Source organism: Peromyscus eremicus, chromosome 13, assembly GCF_949786415.1.
Source record: "Peromyscus eremicus chromosome 13, PerEre_H2_v1, whole genome shotgun sequence".
Taxonomy (NCBI): Eukaryota; Metazoa; Chordata; class Mammalia; order Rodentia; family Cricetidae; genus Peromyscus; species Peromyscus eremicus.
The window spans coordinates 30,783,346-30,805,139 of NC_081429.1; the positions used below are offsets into that span (position 1 = coordinate 30,783,346).

Here is a 21,794-nt window from a genome sequence, read left to right on the forward strand (position 1 = left end):
ATAAACCAATAAAGGAACAGTGTAAGGTGATTAGTTTGGATCTCCTAGGTTTGAAATGTCTCAGGCCATTGTGTCACTGACAAGCTTTCATCTTCTGACAGCTCTCTCCTGGTGTTAATCACTTGTAAGTGGCTAATAACTAATCAGTCAAAACAGTAAAATTAGCATGCAGGTATAAAGGCAAATTTGACATCCAGAATGTGATACTCCAATAAAGCAATGCTTCATCTCAGCTCTTGGGGGCTGCTAGCAACTAAATCCTTTTAGCCATTTAGATTTTAGTTATGTCATGAGAACAAAAAGATATAATGGATTCATCTATCCACAGCACCATGGAAGTGTTTGTGTTAGACAATAAATGGATGTCCTGATCTAGTCTATACTTGTTTCCAATTACTATTATTTATTCTTTCTCAGTCACATACATATATATGTATATACTGTGTACATTGATTACATTGTCCTGTCTCATGTCTACTCCTCCCAAATCACTTCTTCTTTTCAACTTCTTTCCAATGCCCTGCCTACCACCGTGGTGTGTGTGTGTGTGTGTGTGTGTGTGTGTGTGTGTGTGTACATGTGTGTGTCCCACTGTATTTAATTAGTGTTACTTAAATGAGTATGAATGAGGGTTATTTTTATTTCAGCAAAGGCAACTTGAAGAGGCTACCATTGAGGAACATGAGTACCCCTCTTCCAACAAACCCTTAACTACCTGGAGCTCTTTAAGACTGTTGATTCTCTTTTCTTATTCCCACTTGGTTAGTCATATTAATCCAATGTATAACAGGAAAATGCATGCAGAAAATAGAAAAATGTCAGCTCACTGAATACAATTAAAATCGGAGGAGGAGAAAATATAGGGGAAGTTCTTCCTCTATTACCCATGGTCAGAAGAAAAGCTCAGATGTATCAATTGAAGTCCCACCCACCCCTTAAGTCGATTGTATACCTAGCTAGATAATATGCAGAGGTTCAAATTCCATGTCATCAACAGTCCTCCCTCCCCTCTCAGGTACTCGTTAAGACTTTCATTCCTTTCCTTTGGGAATAGCAATGGCCCAGATTCTCCAGTTGATTGGCTTTTCTACTAGGAGTGGGATGTTTAATTAACCTAACTCCCATCAGCAAGCTGCAATAATGAGCTTGCTTCAACCACGAATCACCATGCACTGCTACATACACCTTATTATATTTGGAGTTGTTATTCATTTACAAACTTCTGGAGAAAATGATTTTTTAAAAAAAATAATGAAAAGCTTTTACAATATTTTATAAATGAACTCAGTTTTACCTGAGAACACACAAACACTCAAGATAGCTAGTGGCATCATAATAGTTCCCTGGTTTCCCACATTACTTCTTTTCAAAGAGATTAAATGACTTGCTTGAAGAGTTTTTCATTCTTTTTTCTATTTGTGCTCAATAATGCATAATTTTTAGCAGATTGGAATTCCTTCTTTAAAGTGTTAATCTCTTACTTTCTTTTATAAATGCACCTCTTTAATTCTAGACATCTGAAAGGGATCAGTTTTCACAGCTCATTCATTGGTACAGGAGCTGATGAGGGTTTGACATCTATAGAATGGCTTACATTTAAATGCTTCATGGTTATAGTCTTTTTATTTTTTTTTATTCCAGTTTAATATGCCTGGAATGGAATGGTTCTTTAAATCACGCCACTTAAGAGTGTAAGCAATGGATTCAGTATTCAGCATCACTTCTCTTGTTGAATGATTTCAATGTGAAATTTTCTAGGTCATAGAAACCTGCTTGTTTTAAACTTAATGGTCAGACATTTCTTATACAATTTCTCCTGCTCAAGTTCAATACCCTTCTCAAGTTATAACGCATATTCATTCAAGTTCAATATATATAATGCTTTGACTCTGAGAAATACACAGCAGACCAAGAGATTAGAAGAAATGGAATGACTGTAAGGTGTAGCTCTTACCCTACATGTCTTTTTCTTAACATTTTTAAAAATTATGAGACATTAGAATAACTTACAAATCATTATAGAAGAACAAGAGAAGCACACAAAGATGCTATCATAAGTAAAATTCTAAGGTGACAGATTCTGGATAGAGATGGCAGGGTAAAACTGACACGGTTTTATGGAATTTACAGGAATCCCTTGCAGCAAGTGAAGATGTCAGACACAAAGACTCAGAGGTTTACCTGGTGATTGTCCAGCCACCCAGAAGTCCACAGAAGCAGAAGAGACCTGGGTTTTACCACCTTGTATTTTCAATTGACAAGTTGGAAAAGGCATAAAAGCCTCATCCAAAGTCTCAACACTTTGTGATTGGGCCAAGATGGAAACTACTTCTTATGACATCCAATCTTGCTCTAAATCCCTAGATCATTTATTTAAGTAGAAGCCATGCATCAGACACTATATATATGGCACTAGGAACCTTCTTACTTAAACATAGGAGTTAAATAATTATATTTGTCAAAGCTTTCAAAATCCATGATAGTAAATGAAACTGACATAATAAATTTCCTTTTTCATTTAACTAATCAGGTAAGTAAACTGAAGAAATCAGCTGTAGTATAGGTATGACTGAGAGATTCTCTTTTTAAATAGACCAATGTAGTTTATTTCTGAATTGACAATGTGACTGGATTTTAGAGTCTAAAGCAGCAAGGGTTCTTCTTAATGGAGAGAATTGCTGCTTAGATTGCTGACAAGAAATTGCACTTAAAGATTCAGGAGCCAGTGAATATAAACACTAGGGATAAACATGTCTGCTTGCATCAATCAAAGACAGCTGCAGTGCACCCCCAGAAAGGTGAGCAATTATTTATGAAATTATGTTTTCTTCAGTGATTCTGAACTGCAATTCTAGGATAAACTGAATGAGGAAAACAGACAATGTCACCATCCCAATTAACCACGGAATCACATGAATTTTCAAAATCAAGAAATTTTATTCTTTGCTTAACCTTACCACCCTGAGTAGAGATTTTTTGTTAGCTTTAAAAGAAGACTGACTGAACAGACCAGCCCATTCTTAACAAACTATGTTGTTTGTTTTTATAATTTTAAAGACAAGTGTCGGGGTGGACAAATTCACAAATCTAAAGACAAAGAAGGGGGTGCTGAGAGCATTTAAGGGTCTGTCATACTTCTTATGTTTACCTGAATCAGTTTCTGGATCATCTGTTGTGGGGATGTCACTGCCTTTAGCTGTTTCATTGTTGCTATTGTTATTGTTTGTATGAATATGACATATGTGCGGTGTACGTACATGTGTGTGAGTGCAGAGGACAGAGGAGGACGTTGGGGGGTGTCCTCTTTTAGCACGCTCTGCTTTAATACCCTAAGACAGAGGCCATCAATGAACCAGGAGATAGGCTCTGGAGATCCTCCTGTCACCACTGCTCAGAGCATTAGCATGAAAGGAATGTGAACACCTATTCCCAGCATTTTATATGAATGCTGGGATCTGAATTCAGGTCATCATGCATCACAAGCTCTCATACCCGCTGAGCCACTTCCCTAAGCCATAGCTTCAGTCCTGAATCACTCTCTTAATTTCCCTTGGAATAGTCATGGACTATCAAACTACTGCACAGTGATAACCATGATGTCAGCAGTCAAATACATGAATCTTAGATTTCTGAGATTGATGCATCTTGTGACAGGTCAGGACTGAAAACCTGACTGTCTCTATTAGGTTAGTTTGTGAGCAGGTCCCTGAAAGAATTTTTTTTAAGTTTTTTTTTTTTTTTTTAATTTTGAATGTGAGTGTTTTGCCTGCATGTATGTTGTGTGTCACATGTATACATGGTGTTCATGGAGGCTAGAAGAGGGCACCAGATCCCCTGGAACTAAAATTAGGGATGGTTGCAATATGAATGCTGGAAACTGAACTCTTGTACCCTGTAAGAGAAACAAGTGAAACTGAGTCATCTCTCTAGATCCGATGAGGGATTTTCTTGGTTGTTAATTGATTCAGAAGGGAACAGCTCACTATGTGCAGCACCATTCTTTAGAAACTGGTGCTGGGGTGCACAAGAAAGCTAGCTACACATGAGCCTGTGAGCAAGTGAACTGGAAAGTGAGCCCAGCAAACAGTGCTTCTCCATTTTCTGCTGTACCTCTTTGGCTATGACGTGGCTTCCCTGGTTGCAGGTAATACTGTAGGCCTACCTTCAGATTTCTGCCTTCAGTTCCTGCCTTGACATCCTTCAGTGATGGACTGTGGCTTCAAAGTGTAAGCCAAATGAACCCTTCCCCTCCTTAAGTTGCCTTAGCACAGCAGCAGAAAGCAAACTAGAAAACGTGTCTTTTAGATCATTAAAAATAATATTCAAAAGTATAATTTTTTTTACATTTGTTTCTTTAGTTAAAAGCAAGATCATATTTTCTTTAGATTAAATGCTTTAAAATTACTTTTCAAATGAGGAAAGGGAGAGGGAAAACAGACATCAATCTTACTTTTATCCCTAAAATGAAAAATAATCCTGGAATATTACTTCAAAAAACTTAACAACACTCAAGTCATGAATTTCTCAGTACTTTGTGTCACTAATTCTGTGTTTATGATATCAACAGGTGCCTACAAACCTTGTCCCTCTGGAGTAAAGGAAAAAAGACGTCATTGAAGGTAGTGAGGCAACAATTACCAGCTAACTTGTGTTTATTAAGAATTTTGGTTCTTGCGGATCACATAATATTTCTAAGAGCACTTCTGATTATTTTTAGCATAAAGTAATATTTTTCTATTTTTCTCCACAGTCAAGGACAATTAAAATTTTCATTATTCATTCCTACCCTGCATTTTTCTTCACTCCCCTTTATGTAGAATAAAATGTCATGGCTAATGAAACTCAGCATGACTTTCTCTGAAGGGTTGAAACAAAGCTAATAGATGATGGAAAAGAACCCAGTCCTTGCCTCCCAAAGGCTGCGAAGGATCCAGGTCACTCTTGCATGCACAAGCTTTGTTCTGGAAGCATGTAAATCCCTTTCCAAGTCAGATAGTGGTGTCTCTGATATACAGCACATAAACTGATACTAGCAGATGGATTTTTTCCCCCCTGAAATAACTTCATTAGTTAATTGTCCCTTTTACACATAGTTTTTCTAGCTAATTGGCACAGTTGCCAGCTAGGGGTGTTAAGGATTCTCCAAAGAAGTTGATAGGTAGGGAGAAAGCCCAATGGTTTCACCAATCCTAAGTGAAACTCCTGATAATTTCACAGGGTAATTGTGTATTTTAAAAGTAAATCATTTCTTCACAATTTTCTCTTTTATTTAAAAAAAATAACTTGTTATGTATCCGCCTTTTAATGAGTAGTTTTTAATTATTCTCTACAATCCCAGCTTCCATGTTGTAGACAACAGCATCATTCCAGAATGCCAGCTAATGATTTTACTAGACATTGACATTGTCAAACATCCCTGCAGGCAAAAACTGTTTGAATTCTAAACAACTGTTCTATAGACAGATTGCTCCTAAGAATTTTGAAGTGTGTGCATGAGTGATTTGAGATGTTGATATGTTATAGACATATATAATTTTTGTTTCATGTATCTAACATGAATATAGAATCCTCTTAATTTTTAAATTCAATTATTGAAACAATTTAAAGATAATTATAAGTATGCATATATGTATAGATGTAACTCAAACATGTTGAAGGCATTAAAAACTACTGCTTTTTAGTTAGACACATAAAAAGATGGGGGAGGGTATCATTTGATTAACTAATGCATTTATAAATTTCCAGGTAAAGAGAGGAAAAGTCACTTACAACTACCAAGGACTATGGATTACTTGAGGATGCCACAGTCATCTCCAGCATCAAAAGTGATAGGGACTTCTTTGATTCCTCATATAAACAGTAGAACCATATAAATAGAAAACCAAATTTCATGGTGGTCTCTCTTGACATGATGAGTCAATCAGTTTAAATGACTAAAGCATGTTTAAATCAAAACAAATAAAACCTAGTGTGAATGAATGATCTGAACATGGAGACAATTGACCTGGAACTGCATGGAACTTCTTATAGACTTGTGTTGTGAGCTATGTATGGCTCATGAAAGAGCTAGTCACTCAGAAACTGAAATTTCCTGGTCTTTAAAAATCACTGGCATCAATTTTCACATCTTAATGATTTCATATAATGTACACAACAATGGATCCTGGAAGATTAGCCTAAACATAGGATATTGCTATGGTGCTTAAAGATTCATTTTTTTTTTTTATGTGTATGAGTGTCTGTGTGTCTGTGTGTGGTGTGTGATGGTGGTGTGTGGTGTGTGTGTGTGTGTGTGTGTCTGTGTGTCTGTGTGTCTGTGTGTCTGTGTGGTATGTGGTGTGATGGTGGTGCTGATGGAATATGTGTATGTGTTGTGTCTTAGCTGCCCAGCCATCTCTCCAGACCCTGCCATGGTGTGTAGTAGAGAACTGATGAGTCTATTCTCATTGACAATGAAGGGAAGCCTGTGATAACATTAAGTTTGTAGACAGAACTATTCCTTATATGAAAAGGAAAGAAATCCCAAACAATTTGCTCTCTTGCCTGCAAGATTTCCTGTAGGAAATCTCCAACAGTCAGTTGGAGCCATCTTTGTTAAGCTTTGACTTTTAAGAATTCTGGATGTACATGTTTAGGTTCCTCCAAATCAAAGCTTTTCCCTGAAAACCTCATGGTGTTCTCCATTAGACTTTTTGTGGTCATTGTAAGAATTTCGATTTTAGTCTTAAGAAACTCATATCTTTTGCGGGGGAGGTGGGGGGTAGAATGTATTTATAACTGGGCAGATTGCCATTTTTAATCTTTGTAGTTAGTGCCACTTAGAACACACTAGTTATTTTAGCATGCCAGAAATTTAAAAAATGTCTTTGCATTTTGACACTGGAACCAAAAAGACTCAGAAGCAAGTCACCTGAGCTTTGCATATACACAAGGGGCCTCGTTTTGGTTTTGAGGCTTGCACCAGACCAGGTTGTTCAACTTACTCTCTGCAGGCTCTTTGGACCTTCGGCCGCTGGATGACTTCCTCAGCAGGCTCCGCCCTGAGGTAAAAAGGCTGGTGAGCTCCTCCAAAGGACTGGTGGGTGTCCGGGACCTGGAGCCACTCTGCACAGAAGCGCTGTAAGTGTTCACCGCGGCATTGACCATCTTGGCCCCATCTTGCGACACGGGTCTAGGGGTCGAGTGAGGCACTGAGGGAGAACTTCTTGAGAGGCTGCCGGAATGCACAGCATCATAGGGGGGAGGCCTCTTGAGACTCAAGGGCGTCAGGGACCTCCCCATGCTGACGGGGGATGGGGAGGTGGAATGACTTTTTGGATAGCCATGAGGAGATTGGGTTCTGTACAAAGTGGATGGAGGTGGAGGGGATGAAGAGAGCACAGAGGACGCAGGCGCAGGGCCTAGGGCTCCGCTCTGGTCTTTAGCGTGGCTGGAGGTGTGCGATGGCAGGGAGGGTGGACATGCCCCAGGTGGCTGTTTCATGTAAGACACGTTTTCCAACACAGGAAGCTTTGTGACTTCCAGAGGGGTCAGCGGAGACTCATCAGAATTGGGGGAGCAGTGTACTGGGGCTGGCGGGAACACCAGCAGGGGTGGTCTGTGAGAAAGCAAGTTGGGGAAGGGTGGGGGTATCTCACAAAGCAGACCCTTCGGAGTACATGGTCCTGAAGACTTGATGAAGTCCAGGTCAGGCACCGTGGGAGTAGCACACTGCGAAGAACAGCTGTGATGATCAAAGTCACATTTGGAATCATGGCCTAGGTCATCGAAAATGGGGTATTTCATCTCCTCGTACACAGCCTCACTCTGGTCATCGTCCTCCTTTCTGAAGTCTCTAAGAATGTTACCCACCATCTCGATGTACACAGGTTCCTCTTCCTCAGGGTCTGCTGCAGGGCTGCAGACCTGAGACAGGGATGAATCTCTTGGGAGCGAGGTTCTCCTTGGCACATGCTTTTTGATGTAGGTTTCATCGAACGACGTGCTAAGCTGAGTGTTAGGGTTGCGTTTTGGTTTTGGAGGGGGAATTTTCTTCGAGTATTCGTCACTGTGGGGTCTTGGCTTGGCAGACACTGAAAGAAAAAAAAGGGGGATTCAGGAGTAAAACATGAATATATTGGAAAGTTTTCAAATTCAACCTGTGTTTGGATTTTCTGCAATTCTTTGATATAAGGAGTAGTCAACTTCATTACTAGTTTGAGTCTTTGATTAAAACTCAAACTCACAGTCAAAGATGGCCCACAGAAAATCTTAATGGTAGAATCATACTGACTCTCAATTTCAGACTAATTATTATCTAGCTACTCATCCAACACTGATAAATGCATTAGACCTTTGGGTAGTTACTACTCAGTCTTGGGATTACCAATGGAAAACATAAGGGTGAAGCTTCTTGATAATGGCATATAAAAATCAATTTGGAAGAATTAAGTGAGACTGAAATTGGTGATGGTAGGGAGAATATGATGTATGTTCACATAAATGGTCACAAAATGTAACAGAAATTGAGATATTTTACTGGTATGGCTGCAATACATGCTTTCACCTTTCATTTAGGATTAAAAAAAAACTTAGCCTGTTGAATTTAATCTCTGCTGATGCAGATAAATAGCTCCTATGAAGATGGATCCAAGACTTCAGAGAAATTGCTATGAAAATCTTGAGTCTAGACAAGTTAATCTCTAGATCTCTTGCTACAGTTTAAGGTGAATTTGTCTACTTTTGTTCAGCAAGATGTCTTAAATGCGTTCTTGGTGTGAATTTATTAGTGACATTCCACTCTCACATCTGAACTCCCTGGAGAGTTTTGAAAGACAATAACCAAGGGACAATGCATAAGCTTCAATAACTGCTGGAAACTGGGAACTTTTGACAGATGTGTATAACAATGAACCACCTCCTTCTAGACTGGAAGTCCTAACCTTTTGACAGAAAACAAACTTCTTGACACCATATTGTAAGGTAGATCCAGGTGGAAAATGTCTGCAATGAAAATCTGTTATTTATCTTGAGGAAAGATTCTGGAATCTTGTTATTGCCCTATTACCTCATTGTGTTGATTAATACTTATAATGATTATCCCCTGATACAATGTGGCAGATCTACTGGCTTAAGGAGATGTCAGTACATGAGGTAAGCTGACATCAGAGTTCACAGGTACCAAGATTGGACAAAGTTAACCAGACTACTCTATGATTTGCAAACTAAGAGGGATGTCAAGACACAAATCAAGGAACATTGCATTTCTCCTTTGCTGTTTTCAAATCACATTGCTTATGACACAAAAGCCTTTCTAAAATTTACCAAAATATAGGAATACTTCTAAGCACCCAACTTGGCATAAATTTTATTATATTAAAAAAATAAAATCAGATTATGTACACACAAAAATTCCAAATTAGAATAAAGTAAAGCTATCCATAAATAAGACTGACTTAGAACTAGAAAGATTTTTGAAAGAATGGAAACCTCAAAGAAGGAAAATCTATCCAGAATATTCTTTGAAGTTTATTTCCTGTTACTTTCCAAACATAGAGAATCATCTAAACAAGTGATACTGGGAACATATTTCCCTTTGGTTGCTGGGTTCTAAAAGAGGGGAATATAAGAGTGAGGAGCCCTGTGAGCAAGCGATTAATCTTAGCCTACAATTAGGATGATTCTTTGAGATGGGTAACTTCCCTACATGGGAACAATCACATTCAGAGTAAGGCTTTCATTCTTCTCTATGGAATTCTATGCAGATAATGGGGGTGGGGGAACAGGCTTTGTACATTGTCCAAAGTAACTGTGTGGACAGAGAAACCTGAAGGCAACATCCTTCTTTCCCATACAAATCAGAAGGTAACTTTTGGAATAAGTGGTATCAATGCTTGTGTTTTCCTCAAATTGTGAGCAAATGGCTGTTTTCTTTGTGAAAAGGAACAAAAAAAATGAAATATCTTTTATACTCATGAAATAAATGGAGAAATTTCCTATTTTGAAAGAAAGTACAGTATAAGTAAGCTAGAAGAACTAATCTTAAGAAATATGAACAAGCTCTTTAGACCATGGAGACAATTTAAATTTGAACAAATTATCTATAATTTGTTCAAACTTAAAATTTGTACAAGGAAAACTAAACATGATATGTGAATCTCCAGGTGTCAGTGAGAAGATAATGAAAACTGGCAGTCGTCATTGATTGAACTGTGGTCCTCTTGCACACACAAACATTCTATTAAAGACATCGAACAATATCATGACACCCGGAGGCAGAACTGTGGTTGACATGTAAGCTTGGCAGAAGTCAGGGGCCTTTGTGGTAACTAGAAGAGTCTCTACACTTCTCCTTACCTGTCATATCAGAACACAGAGGGAGGCATCCATCTACAAGCCAGGCAGAAAGCTCTCAGTAGAAGCTAAACACACCGTGCCTTGATCTGAGACTGCTAGTGTTAAAGACTATGAAGAAAGGAACTTCTGTAGTTTAAATCATGCCCCCATTTTGTTATGTCACCCTGAGGTAACTAAGACAAAAAAAAATGTATTTATTGATCACTATGTAAATACGTAAGTATCCTTTATAGTTGAATGATAGGTTCCTATTTGTATTCCATCCTCTAGTATTAGGATGGTATGTGTATTTCTATTATTTTAAAAATTAAGACAGCTCTTTGGAGTCCTGTACCTATGGTGGGCCACTTTGTACAGCCTTAGTGCAGGGAGGAGGGGCTTGGATCTGCCTCAACTAAATGTCCCAGGCTCTGCTGACTCATCATGGGAGATCTTGCCTTGGATGAAGTGGGAATGAGGGGTGGGTTGGGGGAGAAGGCTGGGGGGTGGGAGGAGTGAGGAGAGGGGAATCTGTGGTTGGTATGTAAAATGAATTGAAAATCTCTTAATAATAATAATAAAATTAATACAGCTCATCCCAAGGAAGCCTTTCAGATTTTTTTTCCATCCCCTGCCTCACACCATCTCACCTTCTTCAAGAGAGCATGTTTTTGTTACACACAGTATTATTCAGGACAAATATCCACCCAAGAGCAGGCTTTTACCACCAGGACAGTAATCATGGTTCCTTGTGATACGATTCTCCAGCCTCTAATTTATGCCCACACATAGACTACCTAACTCTCATCCACTTTCTGGAGGTTTGCTGCTTGCAGTTGACCCTTGTTGCAATACACTTAGTCCCTGCACTTCCTTAGCTCCCCATCAGATGAAGCAGTTCTCCAGCTGGCCTTTCCTGGGAAAACCCTCACACACCAGGAAGCAAACTTCTCTCTCTTCCCTTCCCGGTTGATGAAGACTGCCCATCATCAGCAGATTCATATAACTCCAGTAGTTCTTTCTCTGGCCCATTGGCATAGGACCAATATTGGATTGTGAGAATAAGGATTCCTAAGAGAGTAAAATGTTAAATAAATTACAAATAATTGAATCTCTTTCCTTGGTATTGGAGGGAAGGTGATTGCTATATCACATCTTTATTTCATAACCCCCCAAAATCTCATAATTCATTTTGGGAAGATCACAAGAATACTTGTTTCCAGGAATGTAACTTTTCATTTGCCCATGTATCACAGGGTAGATCAATGATAACATATTTCAACTGTCATATTTTTAAAGTTTATCTATATATGGAAAAGTCTGAAATTCTCGGTAATATTATCCCCTAATTTATTCTACTTTAATCTATTTCTGGTGAATTAAAAAGTAAAGAAAATTAATTCTCGATGCAATTTTTTTCTAGGCCCTTAAAATAGTCTTGTGCTACATATACAGATGTAGAATTATTGCTAATTAAAGTCACACACATACAAAAAGACAATAAGAACTGCATTGCAATTTTCAGCATTCAACTGAATTCAACCATAAGAAAAAGGTGATTTTTATCACTTTTAAATGAATTTTAAATTATTTCTAATAAGCCCAAAGATAGAAGCAATAATTCCTGTTCAGCTTCAGAACACAAAATTTAAAGCTTAAAATAGAATAATGACAGTCTCATTGAATGAGGAGAAAGTGACATTTTGAAATGAAGTACCTAAGCACAAAGGTTATGCATAGCTTTCAGTCATGCCTAGATGATCCATCTTTCACAGTTAATTTTGGAAATTCACCATGTCCTTTGTCAACTTATCCTTCAGAACTACATTTTTTGTGTTTTTTAAAAGGGTAGTATAAAAATATGCTTTAGTGTCTGTCAGTGTGCATAACCTGTGAGATAAAAAGTAACACAACACAGGTAGCATTCCTCCTCATGTACCCTGTGGTCACAGGATTCCAAAGGCTGAAGGACAATTAGAGATTATTCATTGCAGATATTCATTCATTTAAAATGTGTGCGTGCGTGCGTGCATGCCTGCATGTATGTGTGTGTATGTGTGTGTTTCTATAACTTGATTTTAGTTAATCTCAAAGGTCTACATAATGCATACTGGCCATTCTTACCCCACACTCTCCCACATCCCCACCATCCCTGTCCAACCACCTCTTCTCCACTAATCTCTCGTGCTTTCATCTATTCATTTTATTTTATGACTCACTGAGGTTATTCAGGGCCTTCTCTATGGCCATGGGTTTAGAGCCTGACCGTGGGCACACATCAGAAGACAATGTTTCTCCGTCTCCAAGAATCTATCAATAACCACTAGCTCAACATCAAAAGTAAGGCCATCTGAACTCCTTCACCTTCTATGACTGATTGGCAGCAGGACCAGTCTTGTGTAAATCCAGTGCAGATAACCAGAGTTGCCAAACTCTACATGGCTGATAAGCAAATATGAATTGTTTACCACCTATGCTTTTAGAAAACAATATCACAAGTTCAATATAATATTCTATACCTTTTGAGACAAGGAAAACAATAGGGGAAAGTTATATAATTCATTATTTTATCTATGGTACGCTGTAATATATTGTTCTAAATAGTATTCATCCATACAACAGGCAGAACCAAAGTGCTTTAAATCTCATACAGATTTATTTAAGTAATAATTCAACCTGGGAAATAATGTCGACACTGTGTGATCCTGGGACAGGTTGATTTTGAAGGTGAGAGACACATTTCCCACTTGCAGGGGGAATTGGGCTCACAATAACTCTCTTCACAACTCACAATTCCACAGCTTTGAGAGATATTTTTATTTTCACAGTCACAAGCTCTAAAATACTATCAACAATTTTTTAAAAGATGTTTGCTAAGGAATGGAAGCTGCAAAGTCTTCGGTCTACTTACAGGAGGAAAAAGAAAGGGTACAGGGCAGCTCAAGACTGACGTGGCAAGACTCATGTTACAGTTCTAGATAAGGCGACAAAACAAGCAGAGAACTCAAATTAATGTTGGAGTGGATCAAAATAAACCAAAGCTGGTTATTGGCTTAGCAATGCATCCTGACTCTTAAAGACTGTCAGCTGAATGAGGCCTGAAGGAGCTTTTGCTTAACATCAAAGACATGATCCTAACACAGCTCTGATGATCTTGAGATCCATGACATTAGGCACATTACCTTTAAGATGTTTTTACTTATACTCATTTTCCTTCTGCTTCTCTTCCACACACTTATCTCAAAAGGTGTGTGTGTGTGTGTGTGTGTATGTGTGTGTGTGTGTGTGTGTGTGTTTATACATATCTTTGCAAAAATTACTATTTTTTGCTTCAATCTTCAATCTACTGGTAGTAAAGTAAACTTAAGGTCTATAGGTTTCATTTTTAAAAAACTAGAATACGTTTGAAAATGCAAGTTCATTTTACATGGTGAGGGTTAAGATTGTTTCTTGAAATCATACTTATTTTGAGATATATAGACATCCCCTATATTACACATAATTCTTACAGATTGTAGTGAGGAATATTTAAAGAACCTTAAATCAGAAAAAAAGAATCCCTGTTTGATAGCCTCCACTAACAGTTCCCTTTAGTTCTATGTGCACATATTTCTGTTTCCTGGTCAGTGAAGTCTATTTCCTCCCATCTTCCAGGAAATCCAGCCACCGTGTAATATGACACCCAACCTCTCTGAGATCACTATGCTGGAAGAAAGCCCAGGTTAACCACAGAACAAAGAAAAAAATAGTACCAATAATGAAAATCTAGCCAAATGAGCTCAGTAAAGCTGGCTTGCTCATCTCACTCCACTACTGAATTATCCCCTATAAGACAGAAGATGTTCAGTCATGGAAAGACCACCCCCGCCGTGCCCTAGCAGATTTCACCAACAAAACTATGAGTAAATGTGATCATGTTTGTATTACTATTAGCACAATACAATAAAACTATCATATCAGGCATGTTCAAACCATGGTCCATGAGCTGCAGATATCAGAGGGTAGCCGTGAATGTAACCCAATAGAAGCTTATAAACTAACTCACAAGGTTCTGAGTCAATCGCACAATTCTCTGGTGTGAAATTTGTAAGTGACAAAAGCTTTTTGTGGTGATGTCAAAGGTTGGATATACTTGCTGAGGACAGTTCATTATGCAATAATGCATAATTGAAATAAATATCAGGAATGATGCTGGTCTAGCATAAACCAGCTTTGGGACACTGAGGCAGCAGAGGGTTGAAGAGCAGTGTGTTGAGAGGCCACACAATTGTTGAGGAAATTGCTACAGAAGGAAGGAAAATGGGAAATCTGCTATAGGTTGGGGGGGGGGAATCAGGATGATTGTTGTTTGCCACCACATAGAAATACAAAATGTGCATAATAAAACTATGGAGAGATTCAGAAGGATGAAAAAGCATGAATGGGCTTGTTTTAGTGACACGTGATGAAGGGCAACAGTGTTGAAGATGCTGAAAGAGAGCTGCTGTGTCTCCAGGCAGAGATGAAAGGAAGAGTTTCTAGGGCTATACTTTGTCTGGGAGTCTTCTCCTGGCAGCTAAACATTCTACAAGAAAAGTCTAAAGTCAAATTGAGAGCTATACCAGGAAAATCTTACCATGAAAGGTTAAAAATCAAAATTAGGGCTATACAAGTCATTGCTGAAAACTCTAAAATATTTTAGGTCATGGACTTGGGGATTTTAAAACCTTAATAATATTCTACAATAACCCAACCTTATCTTCATGTAGAGAGGAGCCTAGTTCGATCTGTTGCTTTGCTTTTCATTTAATGAAGTGAAGGCTAATTGGATTCATTGAAGTTCTTTAAAAGCATAAAGGTGTTTTATAACTCAAATTTGCTGGAAGTAATTCAAAATTGAAATAAAAGAATACTTTGGAAACTAAAATGTATAAAGACTGCAAGTCAACAGAAAAATACTCACTGTATATACCAGGCAACTTTCATGATAACTTGAGGAAAGAGTTTTAGAAACCAGGAAGCAAGTAAAAAGCATAGAGATCTTAGGCCCTTTATGGGAGAATATCTTTCTGTACATTGTGCATATGTGTTGCTCTAATTGGTTGATAAATAAAGCCATTTGGCCTACGGCAAGGCAGCTTAGAGGCAGGTAGGAAATTCAAAGGGAGAGACAGGAAGAAGGCTGAAAGAGATACCAGCCAGCCACCCAAGGAGCAACATGCAATGGGACACAGGTAAAGCCACAGAACATGTGGCAATATATAGATTAATAGTTATGGGCTAATTTAAGATATAAAAGCTAACTAGCAAAAGCCTTGAGCCACGGCCATGCAGTTATAATTAATATAAGCCTCTGTGTGATTACTTGGGGGATGCGAGTGGGAGACATTTGTCCCAACCACCAGCAGGCTGGGACACAGAAAAGTTCTGACTACAGACCCTAGTCAGCAAATATTTTCTGCCCTCAGAGTATGGACAATGGATACAGGTTATTTCTGAGATGCTAAGGATTATTGGAATTTAAGTATCTTGACTTATTTTTTTCCTCTATTGTTTTTTGTTTTTGTTTTTTTTTTTTTTTGTCCAAGAATATACACAGTACATTTCTCACTCCTGATATGCCAGTATGGTGGGTTCACATGGCTCAGATAAATTTGGCTTTGCATTCAAAGCATTTTCACAATAGAATCTATAGCCAAGGAGATCTCTCTGAGAATCCATAGCAGAGGAGACTCATTTCAAGCTGATGTCATAATACAATGGAAGTCCTGGAAAAGGCTTGAAGATATATTATCCACTAGCACTGTTTAATCTAGAAAGCAATTTGTGGAAAACAAATAGTCTTCAAAGATAGCCATCCTTCCCTCCCTCCTTCCCATTATGCAGTCTCTTTATCAAAAGGTATAGGCAGTCCCTTCCTCATTCGGGCCTGACTTGCACTTCCATTAGCCAATAGGATGCAGCAAAAGTGACTCATTGTGTCTCAGACTGGAGCACTCTTCACACTTCCAACTCATATCCAGTGTGACATAAGTACAACAAAATGAGAGACCCTAACTAATGTCACAGATATTAGAAGAACCATTCTTATAAGCTAACTCAAGTCTCATAATAATCAGAAATAATAAATTATTGTCTTATCTATGGTATTTTGGGTCTGCTCAGCATGCAGCAATTGATAAATGAAATAATTCAAAATTAATATCTTGTGCATGTAGATATCTCAGAAAAATGCTATTACCATTTTCATAGAACCAAGGTACATACTGTCCTCTGAGGACACAGAAAGCATCCTTCCAGAATATAGAAATTAAGGAAGTAAGATTGCTTCCTGAATATTATCAAATTACCACAGGGTGATTCAGAGAAGTGATATAAAAAGAGGTTACATGCTTTCTGAACCAAAAGCCTAGAAAAAAACCAGAGTGAAGCTATTAACATAAAAGGAAAGAAGAACAAATCAGAATGGGGCTAGTTATCCATAAAGAATGGAAAGTGTAAGACTGACAGAGTAAAGCTTGGTGGTCCAACAGAAGTTCCCAGTAGCTCTGGATATCAAGTATATCTCTGTTATGGGCACAGCATGCTGACGTAGACTTAAGTTAGTATCTTCGTAATTCTTATGGGACACTTGTTCCTTGACTTCAGATTTGCTTCAGGGTATTTTCATAATCTTAATTCCTAAAGTATATATACAAGCCTTTGATTTAGAAACTAGCATAGTTGAATATTACCTTCATATAGTCATCTCGTTTAAGCTTGGTTACCATGGTTCCCCCCACTGACTGTGTATGGCTTTTGCACTATCATTAAGTCAAAGTACTATAAGGGAAACTATTGTATCTGAACATGGCTGACTCCTTTGTGTTCCTCAGAACTCAGCTTAAAGTCACTTCTTCAGGACCACACCACCAGCTACCAATGTGAATTCCTTCTCTTGCTTTCTTGGTTAGTTCAAGTGAGGTAGAGGTGACCGTGCAAGTGTTTCCCTTAACCACACTTAGCCTTACTCTTTAGAGAGAGGACCATGAATGTGTGAAATAATCATTGTCTAGTCACTAAGATAAGTAGACTGAAATAATTACAAGCATGTCTGTGGTAAATGTTTTTTCACTGTTAAGTGAGTGTTAACAGTGTGAGACCTTTGACGTTCTTAAAGGAAGCTTTAAGACTTCAAGTATTCTCTACTGACCTTTGAAAAGCCATGAGTGACCCTAGAGCTTGTCATTTCTTTAGTCATTATTTGACTCAATAAACAAGGAGATAATGAGACCAATGAAGGGTAGTAGCATTTTCAAAGGAATGGTATAAATTGTGTCTGTGTTCAAACACTCAGATTACCCATGTAGCAGAAAAAGGAGGATTAAATATTTTATCTGCTGAAAGAAAGGCTGGCCAAATGAAAGTGTTCCTTTTTTTATCACCATAGACTCTGAGGAAAAGCCAGAGAGGGCCATGAAGAGACAGTAAATGGAAAATCAAGTTGGATTCTACAGTGTATAGGGTCTGAGGGTTTGTTAAGCTTTGTTTCAGGCCAGGAATCAGGAGTCCAAGTGGCCATTTCCTGGAGGAAACTTTCTTTGCTGGTACAAAACTCAGTGTATCAAAGCCACTAGAAACAAGAGCACCAATGTACTATCTATTCCTTTGTAGTTATCATCCCATGTGTGAGAGTGACATTTTACTAGGATCTCTGTGTAGTAGGAAGAATAATAAAGCACACATGGCAGCCAGCATGGTCTTTACTTATCCAATAGCATGCCAGACAGCTAACTCATCTCTAAGTTGAATTAATAGCTTTGTGTGTCCCACTGACATTTTTCATTCTTCTTGTGTCCTTCACATGAGCTAAAGCAGGCAGCCATTACTCACGTTTCTCAGCTATATGGTTTCACACTTAGTCATTTTCTTTTCTACTCTCTTCCTGAGATGAAACCCTTCCACTCTCTAAGGTCCAATTCAAATGATACCACCTCTTCCCCTTCTCCTTATACTACTTAGTATTATAATTATTGCTTCTTTATTTTGAAGTTTCCCTGCCCTATTGCTGTGGGATGGTCTGTATGTCAAATTGCTCTGATTCATCAATAAATAAAACACTGATTGGCCAGTGGCTAGGCAGGAAGTATAGGCGGGACTAACAGAGAGGAGAAAAGAAAGAACAGGAAGGTGGAAGGAGACACTGCCAGCTGCCACCATGACAAACAGCATGTGAAGATGCCGGTAAGCCACTAGCCACGTGGCAAGGTATAGATTTATAGAAATGGATTAATTTAAGATATAAGAACAGTTAGCAAGAAGCCTGCCACGGCCATACAATTTGTAAGCAATGTAAGTCTCTGTGTTTACTTGGTTGGGTCTGAGCGGCTGTGGGACTGGCAGGTGACAAAGATTTGTCCTGACTGTGGGCAAGGCAAGAAAACTCTAGCTACACCCTATCTTGTACTAGAATATGAGCTTCTTTCTCTTAGGCCTTATTAGCTTTCTGAGAGCAGAATTAACTCACTTTTAAGAGCCCCCTAAACTTAACATAGACTTGTTCCCAATAGGAAGTTGACCAATAATTACTAACCAATAATAGTTCACCAGACAGTAAAGTACAAATGCATTATTTTGTTTTCAATTCCCTTTTCTTATATATACCTTTTTTAATTTCTGCTTCTCTTCCATCTTCAGTTTTATAAATGAAATTTTATCTTCCAGAAGTTTTCAGAAACACTTAACATTAAACATGAAATATATTTAGAAAAAATATTTAAATAAATATTGACACACATTGTTACAGCTTCCCCAACTGTGAGTTCTGTAAATGGTTTACTCTCTTAATACAAATCACCTATGTAAGTCCAGGGGCCATCTAAATACTAGAAACTTCAAGTTAGGAAGAGCAACACACATTTAAAACTTAGGAGCATCTGAGTTATTAAATCATAAGTCTCTCTTTTCTTTTCTTTTTTTGTTTTTTGCTTTGACCAAATACTTTTAAGCCATCCACTAGTTATCTCTACAAACTGACAGTAGCTATCACTTGTGCATCTCTGCCTGCAGTGAAAGGAAGTCACCAAATAAGTTGATTTCCTGTCTTAAGGGGGAAAATGTGATAATATCAAAGTGCCCATGGAAAATACATGGTGCTGAGCACCCAATAGACGCTCAGTTAATTTGGATTTCACCCAGGAGGATATTATGTTAAGGGAACGGAGGATGGAAGAGCAATCCGATTAATGATTAGAACATTTCTCCTGTCCCTGGGGCGGCCAACCTTGTAGAAGCCAAATCCCTGCAGTTGCACAGATAGGGTCCCCTGGGGATTATCCTTTGTAAGTTTGTCCTGGTTGTGATATAAAGATAGAAATGTTTGTGATCTTTGTAAGTATGTGAGATCACAGTGAAAGCAGCTTGAATTTCCAAAGCTGCAAAGCATTTTCTAACTTCACTGAAGCTGTGCTGATGTTTGCTAACATCTGTAAAGGAATTATAACTTCAAAGATTAAGACAATATCATTAATATTATTATCATTACAGAAATCATCTATTCGATATCTCATTTCTATCAGACAGTGTACTTTTGGGAGATTATTTCTTGTAATTCTCATCACATCCCTGTGCAATAAACACTACAGTAAACTTTTTTCTGACATTGAAATTTAGTTCTAAAACAGTTGAATCACTTGCCCAAGTTCAGAATCTAGTTTTAAATCCAGGTTGTCAAACTCTACTTGTCATATAATCAAAGAATAACTTGCCTATAAGCATGATGGTTCATATTAGTCTTACAAATACAGAGATAAGAGTAGTTATGTGGCTATTTCTTTTCAATTAAAACATTCCCGCCTAGGGTGAATGGAGACTTAGACTACATAGAAATAAAACTCATGCAACTTTGAAGACCTGAGAAGCTTAGAAAATTCCAAGATTCAGAAGGATCCTCTCCAGTGTTATAAGAACAGTAAAGAAGAGCTGGGACAGAGGAGAGTCTTTGAGGGAATTGCCTGTAAGTTGGGCAGAGCACACCAAAAATGCCATTTTTGTGAGCTGTCATTCATGCTGCAGTAGGCATTGCTCTGATGCAGATGCCTCTGAGATGTTCATGTTCCTGTAAGTAATTTTACCTTCATGTTCTGATAAATGACCCCAGGACACTCATTGGTTCACCAAGGTGGACTTGGATGGAACTTGTTCTTTGGTCTGCTGTTGGTGTCCTATCTGTGATTAACAGATATTTGTCTGCATCTCCCTAAGAAAAGTCACACAGCAGGAAGGTTTCAACTATAGTTAAAATTACTCTTTCATGAGTTGGATTCATCTTAATTTGAATCAACTTTGGCAGTTGTAAAACCTAAGAAAAGCACAAAAGAAAAAAGATTCTTTAAGTGTCATTGAACTCCACTGTCCAATGGAGCTAGCAATGTTTCTTCACATGGCCATGTGAGAATATTAAAAGATGCTAGATTGGAGGTATCTGTCATACTATCTGGGACACAGAAAAGACTCAAAACTTAGAAGTAATATCATCATCAATTATTGCCACTTTCTCTATAAAACTCTTTCTGGCTGTATAGGAAACTATAATGAGAGCATGTGCTATTACATATACTGCACATTTGTTTAACATGGAGCTATAAAAATTAATGGTGCCAATATCAAAGAACCAGCAGCTCCAGGAAATTGTAAAATGAGTGATTACCTAGATAAACACAGATTTTATGTTCATTGTATGGTTGGATCAATACTCCACTTTCCTTGTACAATAGATTTCAATCCTGTGAATGTCCATATTTTAGAACTCAGTTTACTCTAAAAAACAGAACTTTCTTTTGAGACAATTTGCTATCAGAATGGTGTCAGTGTTCGCATCCTTAGTTTTTCTCATCTTAATGCTATTTCAGTAAAATAGAAACTATAATGAAATGTTTTCATAAACACAGATTCTTGGTAAAGGTTTACAGAATAGGATACAGCAACAAAATAAATATACATAAAATAATTCTTATTAATTATTTGACAATTTCATACATGTGTAGAATGCATTCTGATTGCCCCCTTCCCTCTCTTATCTTCTTCCACTCCCATAATCTTCTCTGCCCCTTCCCTGCTAGTATCTTTCCCAAATTCATAACTTTGGCTTTGTTTTGTGACCCATGTAGTTTAACCAGGGACATCTCTGTCATCACCAGATTAGGATTATTTGTGAAATCTGGATGGTGTCATGGGACTGTGTGAAATCTAGTCTTTATTCAAAGAGTTTTGATAATTGAATGAGCTTTTATTTGTTATCAGTTTAAATGCAGGTATTAATGAAGGAGATAAAGATAGTGTAGTGAAATGAGGGGACAAGGGAAGGCTTAATGGATATGAACTGTCCATGAAGAACCTGCTTCCAAACCTATGATCTCACAGTTCAAGTAAAATGGTATGATAAGAAGGTATAGCAGATCATATGTAATGTAAAAGAAATGAGGGATAATAGTGGGACCTAAAGGTTTAAGAACAAATGGGGA

The 21,794-nt window shown here is 37.9% G+C and overlaps 1 protein-coding gene across 2 annotated transcripts in view; it reads right to left on the minus strand.

Moving 5' to 3' along the window:
- Nyap2 (neuronal tyrosine-phosphorylated phosphoinositide-3-kinase adaptor 2) overlaps window positions 1–21,794 on the minus strand; it is a 234,911-nt gene that overhangs the window by 76,579 nt on the left and 136,538 nt on the right. For both annotated transcript variants that reach the window (XM_059278551.1, XM_059278552.1), the window contains exon 3: window positions 6,984–8,072. In XM_059278551.1, coding sequence (XP_059134534.1) covers window positions 6,984–8,072 — 1,089 coding nt within the window. The remainder of the gene's footprint in view (window positions 1–6,983; window positions 8,073–21,794) is intronic.